Source organism: Eutrigla gurnardus (genome assembly GCF_963514095.1).
Source record: "Eutrigla gurnardus genome assembly, chromosome: 7".
In the NCBI taxonomy this organism is placed as follows: domain Eukaryota; kingdom Metazoa; phylum Chordata; class Actinopteri; order Perciformes; family Triglidae; genus Eutrigla; species Eutrigla gurnardus.
This window is the reverse complement of record NC_139921.1, coordinates 20,550,156-20,563,589: the sequence shown is the minus strand read 5'-3', so window position 1 is coordinate 20,563,589 and position 13,434 is coordinate 20,550,156. Positions and strand designations below refer to the sequence as shown.

At 45.1% G+C, this 13,434-nt stretch overlaps 2 protein-coding genes across 3 annotated transcripts in view; both read right to left on the bottom strand.

The window, feature by feature from the left end:
• Positions 1-139: 139 nt before the first annotated feature.
• Positions 140-4,699, bottom strand: cldn23l (claudin 23-like). Of its 2 annotated transcripts, none has more exons than XM_084013647.1 (3): positions 4,447-4,699; positions 2,582-2,630; positions 140-2,439 (listed from the first exon to the last, which is right to left on the bottom strand). In XM_084013647.1, the coding sequence occupies exon 3, from the start codon at positions 2,155-2,157 to the stop codon at positions 1,402-1,404; it is 756 nt and encodes a 251-aa protein (XP_083869773.1). In that variant the 5' UTR covers positions 2,158-2,439; positions 2,582-2,630; positions 4,447-4,699; the 3' UTR covers positions 140-1,401. The 2 variants fall into 2 exon arrangements, with proteins under 2 accessions (XP_083869773.1, XP_083869772.1); XM_084013646.1 differs by having other exon boundaries at positions 4,451-4,699.
• A 337-nt stretch (positions 4,700-5,036) lies between these two features.
• Positions 5,037-13,434, bottom strand: part of grhl3 (grainyhead-like transcription factor 3) — a 9,141-nt gene continuing 743 nt past the window's right edge. The window contains exons 2-15 of the mRNA XM_084012940.1: positions 12,289-12,463; positions 12,118-12,179; positions 11,016-11,277; positions 10,674-10,913; positions 9,940-10,051; positions 9,741-9,835; positions 9,100-9,258; positions 8,923-8,992; positions 8,703-8,821; positions 7,858-7,883; positions 7,663-7,748; positions 7,469-7,554; positions 7,179-7,243; positions 5,037-6,093 (exon numbers count right to left, since the gene is read on the bottom strand). Coding sequence (XP_083869066.1) covers positions 5,976-6,093; positions 7,179-7,243; positions 7,469-7,554; positions 7,663-7,748; positions 7,858-7,883; positions 8,703-8,821; positions 8,923-8,992; positions 9,100-9,258; positions 9,741-9,835; positions 9,940-10,051; positions 10,674-10,913; positions 11,016-11,277; positions 12,118-12,179; positions 12,289-12,463 — 1,675 coding nt within the window. The 3' untranslated portion in view covers positions 5,037-5,975. The remainder of the gene's footprint in view (positions 6,094-7,178; positions 7,244-7,468; positions 7,555-7,662; positions 7,749-7,857; positions 7,884-8,702; positions 8,822-8,922; positions 8,993-9,099; positions 9,259-9,740; positions 9,836-9,939; positions 10,052-10,673; positions 10,914-11,015; positions 11,278-12,117; positions 12,180-12,288; positions 12,464-13,434) is intronic.

Below are 13,434 nucleotides of genomic sequence, written 5' to 3'. Positions count from 1 at the left end.
GAGTGACCTTGTCCACTGAGATGATCTCCGTCTCTCGTTTGATTTCTGTTTTTTATTGAAATAAAAATGAAGCTGCTTTTACTCTCGATGACACCTATTACAGTTTACTAGGATGGAACACACGGTGATTCATTGCTGAAATGTTTTATTCAATGCAGAAAGCACCACCAAGTATGAACACACCGTACAAGTGAACACAGTAGAATAATTTACAAAGAACAAACAACAACCTGTTGTACATCCTCCTCCTCCTCAAACCTTTTTTTTTTAATCTCCTCACTCAAAGTCAGTGACATCATATTCATTAGATGTAGGCTCCTAAGTGAAGGTATTCAGAGAATTGAGAAAATATTTAAAAGCAGATTACTCAGAAAAGTATTCATAAAGATTATTCTCTTCACACAAGGAAACTAGAAAGTACAGACGTGACGTACGGCGGTAATCTATAGCACGATCTAAAACGAGCTCGTTTTTCAAAGCCCTAACGTTATCTAAGCATTTGTATTCATCACATGTATTTTACATTTCACAGTTTTGTTCCGACACAAAAAGAAATAACAGTACAAAGGCATGGCTACGATGTAAAAGGCAGCACAGAGAGATACTTCGGTCATTTTGCACTTGAACGCAGCAGCAACTTGAGCTCTTCTCAACCTTGTGTAACAATCTCCGGACTCTATGATTCATCACTTTTGTATTTTACACCTCAAAATGATGTTTCCGTCTACGCCAAGAGGCGGTTTCCGTATATATCCATCATGTTCATACCTCACATGTCCATTAATCAGGTAGTGGTAATGTGGTTCTCGGTAGGGAAATGACTCATTTCATTAGTTGACAGATTTGTCAGCTAATGAGTTGGAAGTTTGCCTTTGTTTTAGAGGGAACATTCGGTGCCTTGGATGTCCAGTCAGTGTTGATGGTAAATGTGGTATACATTCCTCAGTGTGTGCTGTATTGACCCCGAAAGCTGAGTTCACAGCTGCAAAACCTGTTGATTAACGTCGTTGGTGGCAAGGAAGCACTGAAAAGCAGAACTTTGTATCTTTAACAGCTAAAAATGGCGGCCCAAGGGTGTGTGTGGTGGAGCAAAAGACAGAGAGCGATGGCAGCAGAGGAGAGTGTACGTTTAGCGGTGAAGATATCAAGTGAATGTACAGTGGAGTTTGCAGTTTGTGCACAAATAAATGCTGCAGCTCGTCAAGACCAACAGAAGTTCACTGTGTCTTGTTTGGGTGGAGTGATGGGGCGGGGAGGGTGACGTTCCTGGACTTCCTGGTAGAGCAAATCAGCTTTCCCAGTCCCTATAGCACTCCCTGACTGGATTTAGTTGACTACATTTACTTCTTAACCCCGACTGGACATCCACATAAGAGGTGTCTTAAGTGTGAGGTTCACATTCTAACAGCTGACGTCGTAGACCTCCGTGTCCGGCATCGTGGCGATCTGTGGACACGAACGACATGCGGGGCAGGCCGGCAGCTTCGGGCAGGACGGGCAGGTCAGGTATCTTGGTCGTTTGAAGCTGCACAGCAGAGCGCTGCCTCCCAGCATCTGTAAGCAGGAACCCAGCCACCCAAAGTAGAGCGAGCCGGCCGGACGCAGGCTGAGCTGGGGGAACCGATGGTTATTGATCCCCTGACTCGGGTTTGCCACCCCCAGTCCGGCGAGGTTGTGGGTGTAGACCCCGAGGGCAGTCAGGCTCAGCAGGCCGGCTGTCACCACCAGGACTCCGCCTGTAGCCGCCACGCCTCTCAGGGGTATGTCTGTCCAACACCGCACGCCGATGCACGCCAGAACGATGCCGGTGCCGCACAGGAACAACGAGGTCAGGATCAGACCCTGCGCCAGGCGAACCCTCGGGTCCCGCTGGTACGGACCCGCCACGGGCCAGCACTGCTTCAGCTCTGAGTGCTCCACCTGCAGGCAGCTCTCCCAAAGTCCATCGGAGCGCTGTAAGAGCAGCCCCTCCACCGCTCCAGACTTGACCGCCACACCTTGACCTTTCACCCCGGACCGAAGAAGTGACCCTGGCCCCGCCATGCCCAAGCGTGCCTGTCCCTCCCTCCACTGAGGGGTGATGGCGGCAGTGAAGACAAGGACCAGTCCCAAAGGGGCAAAGACAATCCCCGTCACCATGGGGCCTGGGGTGTGCATCGTAAGTGGTACGGCTCGGATTCTTTTACAAAAACATAAAACTAATTAGTAAAAATAAAATGTAGCAGCGGCACTCTACCTGTCCTCAGCACTGTGAGTATTTCCCAAAAGACAGACGACAGCGAATACTGCTTGTAATAATCATAGGTGGGTGTCGTGGAACCCTCCAGAACAGTGTGGATCGGTTCAGATGATCAAATATCTTCTGTTGCTTCTCGGCACTCCCATAGAATAAAAACCAGTCACAAATGCCTCCTCTGACCAGACACTGCCGATCCCTGTCTGCCACGAAGAACAAAAGTACGATAAAAGCATAAAACTTGAAATGTAATAAGTATAATTGAGCTATTAGCAAACAGAAAGAGTCGGTAGAGCGGTCAGATCATGCAAAGTATAAATATAGAGTTAGAAGTTCATTCATTACCTCTTCGTCAAAACTCTCCTCGGTTTCAGCTGCAGGCTCTTCATTGTGGCTGAGTGAAAAAGAGAGATTCGGTCAGAGAGTAAGGTGGTGCGGGTCAGGCTGAAGTGATGGAGAGAGAGAGAGAGAGAGAGAGAGAGAGAGAGAGAGAGAGAGGGAGAAACAGATGCGTGAAGCGGAGCAGGGAGAAGCGATCCAGCAGCCGGAGAAAGCAGAAGGAGGTTTGGCTCCGCTGCTCCAGCGCTGGATGGGAAAAGACTGAACGGTCGATGTCTGTCTCTGTTGCTATGGAGACGATAACCTGGCCAGCCTCAACGTGACAACGTGTGTTGCTTTATTTATTATAGGACCCAGCGAGACTCCTCTCTTTACAAAAAACGATTGCCTTTCTGTGTACACAAATGTTGGCATCCTTGACCACAGTAGTACGTGTGTCTGTGTGTGTGTGTGTCTGTGTGTGTGTGTGTGTGTGTGCAGGAGGTGTTGTTGTTGTTGTTGTTGTGATGACCTTGGGAGAATTCAGTCGGGTTAGTGATTATGTCAGGCCAGTGTCTGAATGCAGAGTGAGTCCATCTAGAGTGTCTACCGGGAAAGAATGTCCTCTCAGACGGAGACAAAACAACTTGAAGACGTGTGACTCATGCAAACACACACACACACACACACACACACACACACGCACACACACACACACACACACACACACACACACACACAAGCAGCCGCAATCAGTATACATCTCTGTCAAACAAACATACAACGGTGATAACATGATGACTTCCTCAATGTGGGGAAAACCAACTTTACCTTTGCTTTAGTTTCCTCAACAGGTAGTACATACTTTCATTTGAAATGGAAAATAAAAAAAATAGATGATGACATATGAGTTTCCTGTTGTTTTCACATAATAGTTGCAATAAAAAAATAAATAGAAAATGTAATGAAATAACCATCCCCATACTGCTGAGTTGTAATGACCAGAACATTTTACTTTTTGGCAGAAACCCCCATCAAAAGAGATAAAAACAAATTAGGTAAAAGATAGACTGGACATATTGACAAAGAGCCTGTGCTGAATTGTGAACTAATCAATCCATGCTGTTAGTTCAGTGTATGGACGATGATGAAAAATGTTAATATGCTGTAATTTGTTTTGGTGCACTCTGGAGAGGATGTTCTAATTCATGATAAGACTTCTAGAAACGTCATTGGAGGGTTGATGACATTTAGACTGACCAATCACCTTCGAAGCTAATGGGAAATTTAATTTTTAAAGATCAAGGACAACTGAGTGGGTATGGATCTAAAAATAGACAAGAAAGACTTACCAGCATACCAGAATACTAGAATAGAATAGATTAAATCGAAATGTGCCATGAAAATGTATGTCTGGATTTGCATATATCTTAGGAAATGGAGTGTATTTCCATCAACTGTCGTCAGGTGTCAGCCATGTCTGGAATTGACATATGTCAACATTGTGGTTAGAAACATGGCTTTATTTCCTGTTCTGCTCGCCCAATGTTTTGATGTTTAATGACATGATAGAAAGAGTGAAGATGAATGAGGATTGCAGACCTAACCCAGCTGTCAGCACCTCAGCTGCTTCCTTGTTACCGCTTGTTATCACTAGGCGGGATTTTAAATGATCTTTCAATTATCACTGATCGATTCATTTGAATGCAGAGGTGGCAAAAAAAGGGACGCTATGGCAACATCTGCAGAGAGGCACAGCAGTGAAGAGGCTTGAATTGAGAATTGTGGACATACTGTAAGGGATATTAATAGCACAATCTCTGATGCAGGCACATCACTTGCGATGCAAACACACACACACGCACAGACGCAGTCCATGCAGTCACAGCCACTTACCATTCAGGAGGGGTTGTTGGTATCTCACTGCAGATCGCCGGCTGCCTCCTCGCTCTCATCTGAATGGCTAACATGTTTCTCTCTCTGGCAGCAGCTGGTGCAGCCACCTCTTCGTTATTCCTGCTCTGTCTTCCCTCTCATTTCTCATCGCTTCAGCACTCTCCCAGCCCGTCTCTGCCTTGTTTGTCCTTGTGTCTCGTCTCGGTTTTTGTCTGCTTGCCTTGTTGCGTCCCTGGTCGTCTGCCTCTCTGTCTCACTTTCAGACTGTGTGTGTGTGTGTGCGTGTGTGTGTTCCTCTCTATTTTACTTGCTGAAGGATGTCTGTGTTATATTTAGGACAGAAGTGCCTCCCTGCTTTTCCCCGTCAATGTCACCAAATAGGCAGAGCTTTTCTGAATATGCCAGAAATATGCTAGAAAACCAAGATCCTAAACACGCATATGACCCATACATACCAAGTTACAATGCATAATTCATCCATCACACACTTGTCTTTTGTTTTTCCAGTGATAATTGATCCTCGCTGCGAACAGCTAGCTTTACAATCAGATCAGCATGCGTAATAACTCGGAGACAGCCACAAAAGCTATTATACGCTTTCTTTATTTTCTTACAAAAGAGGCAAGATGTGACTAATACAACCAGAATTGCCATGATATAATAATGAAATATTACAGGGATGCATGCTCCTTTTGAAATGATGCGTAACGTACAAAGGGGAAAACCCATACACACACACACATACACACGTACACACACACACACAGACACACTATGAAAGGTCCTCTGACAGGCCTCAGGGTTACAGGTTTTGAACGGTTTCCAGGAAAAACTCTGTGGTTACACCATACAGGCAGGAAATGTCCACAACTCTGGACTAAACGATGGCCAATACTAACTATTTGTGGTTTTATGGGTGGAAATGTCTGACTTTCGGTTCTTTAGGTCGGGCCATTTTAGTCGTGAAACTAACTAGGAACCCACGGGAAGATACTTATGGCAGGGAAAACGGCATCATAAGTAGGTTGAGGGTGAGGAGACGCAACATTGGCTCTTGTAGAAGAAATGATGGATACATTAAAAGCAGCAAGAATAGCAACCTCTAAAAAATGCTGAAAATACACTGTACACAACTCATGTTCTGTAAAAAAAAAAAAAAAAAGAAAACAAGAAAAAAAATTGAAATACATAGCGATTTGTGTAAAATTGATTGCGCCATGCACATGGCTAGTTTGTTAAACACTGTCATATTAAAATATATTTACATTCTATATGTACAACATCATAATTGCTCTTACGTTACAATTCAAACCATAAAATCACGGGGCAGATGGTATTTACAACATTGAGAAACGGTTTGACTTTTTCAACTGAAATTGAAAAAAAACCTCTTCAGGCCGGTTCTCCTGGTGGTTTTCAGAGGTCCAGAGCTTACATTGTCTTTGACTGAACAGTGCTATTAAAGATGGCAGCTGTGATTTGTTACATCCTTCAATGGAGCAGGCAGCTGGTTGGATGCTCGCTCTCATACTTCAATGAGGGTGACCTGGAACTGATTGCCGATGGCCTCGGACATCTCAATGAGGAAGGCCGACTGGTTGGTGTAGTGTTCGATGATGTTGTCGTCCATATTGACGAAGATCCTGAAGAAAAGAAGAAGAAGGTTACCACGCTGATCGGGAGGAAAATGTGGTGCACAGAAAGTAAAACAGATCAAATAAAGACATTCCACCCTTTGCCCTACTTTTCACCGAAGTGTGACGTAAACAACAAGTCACCAGTACGCTTGTTTGGGGTTAAAAGTGCCATGTCATTTGTCTGGAGGAAGCATCTGGGGCAAAAACACAATATGTCTCCTGCATCGGTAGGGGTAGTAAATGAGGTCGCTCTCTTCCTCCTCCCCAACACCAACACCAACACTAACGTCTGAGTCTTTAAGGCTTTAATGACTGAACTAATCAGCGGCTCATGCATTCTGCCTGCGGGGACAGGGTTGATTGAAGAGAGCAAGAGGGCGGAGGGAGGGAACTGCAAGGAGAATGCAGCCCAACCTGTTGGCCTAGCTGCTCCCCCTGAAGTGATAGATGCCAGCAGCAAGCAGGAAGCAGCAGGAAAAATCACCCAAAGGTGTTTCAGTCTCTGTCAGGAGATCTTATTTACACCCCCAACAAAAAAAACCCTCTGATCTCCTCTGTTACGACCCAGACAATTATCAGTTTGACAGCAACTGACATCATTTGGAAATTATTGAGGCGTGTGCTGGTCGTGATGGGAATGACTTCACAAACTCATTCAAACCTATCTCAATGCTCATAGACGTCTGACACGTGACATTAAAAAAAAAAAAAAAAAAAAGATCACAACTTGATGGACAACCTTCATCTAGTAACTGGAAGCCTTCAGCTTTATCGCACCAGATATCTCTTTCAACACCGACATACTTCCTGATGCTCCAGCGAGGTTATGAAAACATAAAGACAACGTACAACAATTGCCCATGACTCATTTGCAGGATTTATTATGTCTTTTCATCCTCCCTCAGTCACCTGTCTTTCTTTTGGAGGAGCTGCAATTAACACATTCCAGGAGGCCGAGCCAACCAACCTACATACCCAGTCTGTCGACATGAGGAGGATGAATTTAAAACCACACAACTAACACATCTTCTGTCTCAGTTGAACCACTTTAATCCAACTTAGACACAACAAAGAGACAAAGAGACACTCACCCTCTCTTGCATTTTTTGTAGATTTTCCCAATGGTGTCTTTTTGCATACCGTACTTTTCTGAAACCTGAGGAAGGAAGGGAACGTGACAGTTAGTATGATGCAAAAAGAAAGGCGATATCCTGTACTTGTAGAGATAATGTACGGTAGAGGATGCGAGTTTGACATGAGCATGATGGGAGTTTGTTCGAGGGCAGCGACAGAGACGAGATAGAGGAGTGATATTTGATCTCGACCTCAGAAATCAGTCCGATAGTACGGGAATGCGCTGAAGTGAGAATTTGTTACTTACGGCTTGCCGTAGGCCTGACAGTGTTGGCGCGCTGAGCATGAGTGCATCAAACACCTCTTCAGTGTGTGTCCTCACATACAGCAGAACTGTTGTGAGAAAAAGGAAGGAAAACATTTAGCAAAATATAAAAAAGATGGGCTCATTATTGACGCCATATTCTTTTTTTAATATTAGACATTCAGGTCTCTAGGTACCTCTTTGTGGGTCTTCTCTGCGGGCTTGTTTGCTGGGTGGAGAGACGTTCTGGTCTCTGTCTGGATACAATCTCTTCATGGAACTCCTAGAAAACCCAACAGACATTCACATTAGACCAACCACTTTGTGCTTATTTGCAAATAAGAAGGTGTGATGGACGGCTATTCACGTAAACTTGTTTTTACTATGCTTACCTTTCGATATCGTCCATGGGTGTGACCTAGAGAGACAAAGAGAAACAGAGAGGAGACCAGAAATCTGATTAGACACCACTCCACTGATAAAAGCACTGCTCAAAGTCACCTTTCCCATCATTGGCTGGCCGTAAATGCCTTTCAAAAAAGGAATGTTATCGTTACTTTAAGAAAGCATTTCCCATAACCTCGAAACCACATAAGTGTGGGCACTGATGGGGAGACAGAGATAGGACAGTCCTGTGCTTTATCGTGGTCACCAATCAAAGACGTTTCCTGCCATTTACAGCAGACTGTGGGACATTGCATCATTACGTTATTTTGTAATTGCTTTATTTTTTTTTCACACGTTTCACCCGCTGTAAAGTAGGGAATCGTCTCTAAATCAAACTGTTACACACAAGTACTTATAGGCTCCATGGTGTGGGAAAATCGGCCTGTCTGAACAGCACTCTCACCTCAGTGTTTTTGTAAGTGTGTGTGTTAAAGAAAACAGTCTATGAGGGCGGCACATACTGTACGTCAGGTGTCTATTAGACCAGGTGTGTACTTGTGTGTTTTCGTGTGTGTAAGCCCCCATAGCTTAATCTCAGTGTCAGCAGCTGTAGCGGCTTGTACTTGCGGCTGGTTTCGACTTCAATTAGCTCATCTGATTTCCAGTCTGCCTTCACTTTCGCTGACACCATCCCCTCCCCTTCCCAGCCCACTTTTTCCCACTACATACTTTCCCACAGTTTTTTCCCTGCCTCCCTCGTGCCTGTGCCACTGCCTACGGGGATAGAGGGGCCGGGAACATGATTCACTCAACGCGAGGAGAAGGAGGAGAGGAGATATGTGGGACCTACCATGCGCTGCAAGCTGGAGAGGTGTGTTTCTGGGATGAAGAGAACTGGCTGGGTGATGTGATCATCCAGGGTTTGGAAGAAGGTAGACTCCATGGAGCTGCTCACTAAAGACTTGTTGGCTGGAAACAGAAAGCAGGAAGTTAGATTACACTCTCAGAGACTGTGTTTAGGTACAGTATGTATATGGGAGTACGTAATCATCTTCAAGTGTTCAACTCACTGTTAGAATCGGCCTTTCCCCTCCTTTTGCTCCTCTTCCTCTCCTCATCACGCATCTTCCTCTCCGCACCCTATAAGGACACACAATCACGCGGTTACAACAACGACTTTGACAACACAAATGTCAGATTCTTTTGTGTGTAAGAAAGGTGGAATGCAAATGACATAAGGCACGTACCTTATCGCAGAAAATCTTGACCTGGCAAGCGGCTCTGTGAAGGAGCTGGTTGGTTCCCGAGCTGAAGTCGTACGTGTCGATCTGCAGGTTGAGAGGAAGGCCTTTCACGCCCTTCTGAGCCGAGAAGTCCGTGCTCAGGGAGTTGATGCCAATGTACACCTATGGGAAAAGGGCGAGGTATTTTGAGTACATTGAGTTGGCGTCATGTTTTCAAACACATCCTTTCTCATTGTGTGTCCCTGTATAGACAAATGACACAAAAGGAAGAATCTGGGGACACTAGCTTGGTGTTTTTAATCACTAGACCACAGTCTTGTACATCACTATCCTGACATTTCTGATAAGTTCCCTTCTTCCTTCTTCTAGCACCCACAGCAGGTTTGGTGGCCCCGCCCCAACACCTTGTGGCCACATAGAAGCTCGAATAAGCTGTCGTGGCTCTAGCCTGCTGTGGTGACAGGAGCCTGAGGGACAAACACATTTTTGGGATTCCTCCCCTCCCTCCTCCGCCACTCCTTCTCCTCTCTACCTCCCTTTTCTATCTTTCGTCTCTTTTCTTCTAAATCCTCTTCAGGCAACTGGCCTTACAGAGCCGGGTTATATAAAAACATCTGCGCATGCCTCCGTGTGAGTGTGTTTACCTTGGCCTCTTCATTTGGATTCCAGACAAAGGAGAGAGCATTGAAGGCCACCTCTTCAACATTGGTAATCCCGCTGAACACTTCTTTGTAGTCCGCTATGAGACAAAAAAGAAAACAAAATCAATCTCTGGGTTGATTTTCTTATGCAACATCTTTCACTTTCGTGTCCTCGGAGTCCGTGTACGGCTGAAAAACATACCGATGTCAATGACCCTTTGCTTGGCGGTTGGCTGGCGTGCGTGCCAGTGGTTCCAAAAGCGGAGCTGCATTTCTGGGCTCTTGTCATTCTCGAACACAGCCATCACCACAGTCTGAAGGGGGGAAAGAAAGATGACAGGAAAAGCAGATAATTAGGTTGGTTTGTCAAACTGTAACTGTAAGTGCAATTCGTTCACCTGTCTACATCTCCTTTAAAAGCCACCACATTTCATTTATCACTACAAATCCCCCTTTTCTCCCCGCATTGTCACCAATTATTTGCATTGAGCGGGCGTGTGTTATCCTATGATTCGCCTGACAAAGAAAAGGTTTGTCGCCTATGTTTTAGAAACCCGCACCACACCTTCCCTCCTTGTCCACTCCTTTTTTTCCACTCCGTTAGGGAGTTGAGCAGAGCACCGCTGCACTCTGGCCTCATTACACCACGGTAGGAATAAATTATACAGGACAGGACACTGTCATTTTAATGGTACCACCCCAGAGTGCAGGGTGTCAGCAGGGAATTAGTCACCGAGGAGCTGGCTCTAAAGGGAGGGACGTATATTTGGGAAGGGTTGCCTTGGTGGCACGCAAAGAATTTATGTAATCATGGGCCAGTGAAAAAAGCCTGAAGGGAAGGATGCCACTTAGAACAATAGACATCAACTTCTCCACGTAACAACTAATTTCCAAGATAAAAAAGGTTGTTCCCGATGATGTGTCACCGTGACTCACCTTGACTTTCGTGGCGGTGAGGCAGGCACTGCTGTCCACTCCCTGGAGAGTGATGGGATAGAACTGGCCCTTGTTCAGGTACACCATGGGCAGCTCGCTGGACTTGTAGGAGGAAGCCAGGGGAGCTCCCAGGGAAAACTGGAACTCATTCCTGAATCTCTCTGGAGGGGAGGCGGTGTAGGAGCCCGAGTAGACCGGGCTGGACTGCTCTTCAGCGAAGGGGTCGCTGTAGGGAAGAGTCTGGAATCAAAAACAGGACATTTGTTAATGAAAGAAAAGAGGGACGAGCCATGTCAAATAAGAGACACAGGAAACAGGGCTACAGAGTGACGCTGAACTTACCTCAGTGCTGGGGTCGGGGAAACCACCGGTCAGCAGGGAATCAAAGATGATGTTGAGCTCCTGCTTGTCGTAAGTGTCCGCCACGACGCTGGTCAGGGTGGCATAGGTGTCGGAGGTGGTGGGAACAGAGATGGGCAGGGAAGTGTTCTGTTTGGATACCAAAACCTCTTGGGGATGGCTTGAGGGAACGCTCTCAGAGAGGATCTTCATGACGTTGGCGGACGCCTCCAATGAGGAAAGCTCATTAGAGGTGGTTAGAATCCTGGTAGGGTGGGGAAAAAAGAGGAAGTAGGAAATTAATTACAACACTAAAGCCCCTTTTGTGAGGTCAGCGTGAGTCGGTAATCCTCCACACAGGTACTAAAGAAGCACAAAGCCTTAAATTGACTAACTGTAGTGTGTGCTAAGCATTACAGAAGCCTGCAGACAGCCTGCACAAACGTCAGTAATAGCACTTCTTGTGTTCTGCACACACAGAGCTACCGTGAGGTGAACTCGCAGAAAGACACGGTTTGAGTCTGGGTGGGTTCTGTTTGTCTCTTAATCCATCTTTTTTTTTTTTTTCTTCTCCATGTTTGAGTTTCTCTGTTCAAAATGTTTGAGGGGACAACACTGCGCCCCAACAATGGCCATTTCTCACCCACCTAACAGGACGAAACCCAACAAAAACAACCGTCTGTCTGCCGGTTGTGAAACTCTTTAAGCGAGGCAGAGATGATGATAGAGAGAGGATAGATGGATGGAAGGACTGGAGAGGTAGACAATACTCCCCCCTGACTATGTTTGACTTGGGGATTACCCACTCACCTGTTTATGGCTCTGAAAGCGCTGCCTTTCTCTTTCCGTTTTAGGCTCATGAATGTATTTATTTTAATTTGATTTATTTAATTTAGGAATCATGCAACTTTTTCTATAAGTTATTGTTAATTTAAGAGGAAATTAAACTTTTTAAATCTACATTTTTTGGGGGTGAATTTGTAATTAATTTAATCTGCACAGTCCTTGGTAGAAGTGAGTGTAATATATGATGAAGACAGGGATTTTTATAAAAGGCAAATACATGATTTTACAGCAGCAACAGTTTGGTGAACTTGTGTCTTACCTCTCCGCTTTGCAGATGTTTCCAGTGCGGTTGTTGCTAACAATCTTCTGATCTTTGTGGCTCTGGAAAATTGAAATCAAGAACGTTTAATAAGATGTCAGAGTGAGAAAATGATGATTAATCTTGGGGTTAACATTGAGTTCTCAGTACTACTGATGCCACGTTGTCTACCTTGCACTGTTCATAAAGCATGGTTAGGGCTGCCAGGTCGTCCCCTGGGTGGAGTCTTGGTTTGGAGTGGTTCTGTTCAGGTACAGGGTTGTCCAGGTAGGACCAGGAGTCCATGACGTAGTTATTGTAATGGTTATAGTTGAAGTTCTCGCTCTGAAAGACCAGTCCCAGAGTCCTGCAGAGTGGAGAAAGGAGAGAGTGATTCATTAGATTGAAGAATGACTATAAACTGTAAACAGAAAAAAAGAGTAAAAATATAGAATCATCTCGGGGTCGAAATGCAAAAATAAATGTATTCAGGTAATTGAAATGCTTATGTGACGCACAGGGTTTGACAGAGTGAGAGCATTCTGGGGTTTAACAGCAGAGCCTGAGCCTCGGGGGACTGCACATACTTGCCCCTGAGCATGGAGGGTTTCGATTGCATAACCGCAGAGCTGAGTAACATCCCTCAAAAGTAGTGGTGTCAAAAAAGGTTTAAAAAGCCAAGGGCCACCCACTAGCAAACCATCCCCCCACCACCACCACTTCCCCCAACACACACACATACACGCATCTCGTGTTTTGTTTTGGTGTTATGAAAGGACAAAAAAAAAAACGACATTCTTGAATCCTGTATCGGCTCTCATATTTGCATAGACAAGATTTTCTTACTAAGTAAATAAGATACCCACAACAAGTGAGCTCCGGCGTTCCATTTGGATTTTTCCCAAACAAATACAATTTCCAGAGGATTGCATTTGTTTGGAAAGACTCATAGTGACATCGGATTGTGCAAATATCCTGCCTACCAGGCTAATCTCCCCTTTGGAGTTTGTCTGAAGTAGCTAATGAACAAATAGCTGCAGTTTACTCAGGATAAACAGCTAATTAAATGTGCTGACAGGGGGGGAAAGACCACAGGTGTTCCCGGCCACAACAGAACCACAGCTTAAGGAGGAATCCGCTGATTTCTCACAAGGATTAATGAAGTGCTGCGTTGCAAACGCCACACCTGGAAAGTGCTGTGTTCGAGCCTGGAATACTGCACATTTGAAGATCAGATTTACTTTATGCTATGTCCGTTTCCTTGATATTTTAACTACATTAGAATTACTCAAACTAACCTCATACACCTGCTGTAACATGCACCTGCCTCACCTTCAA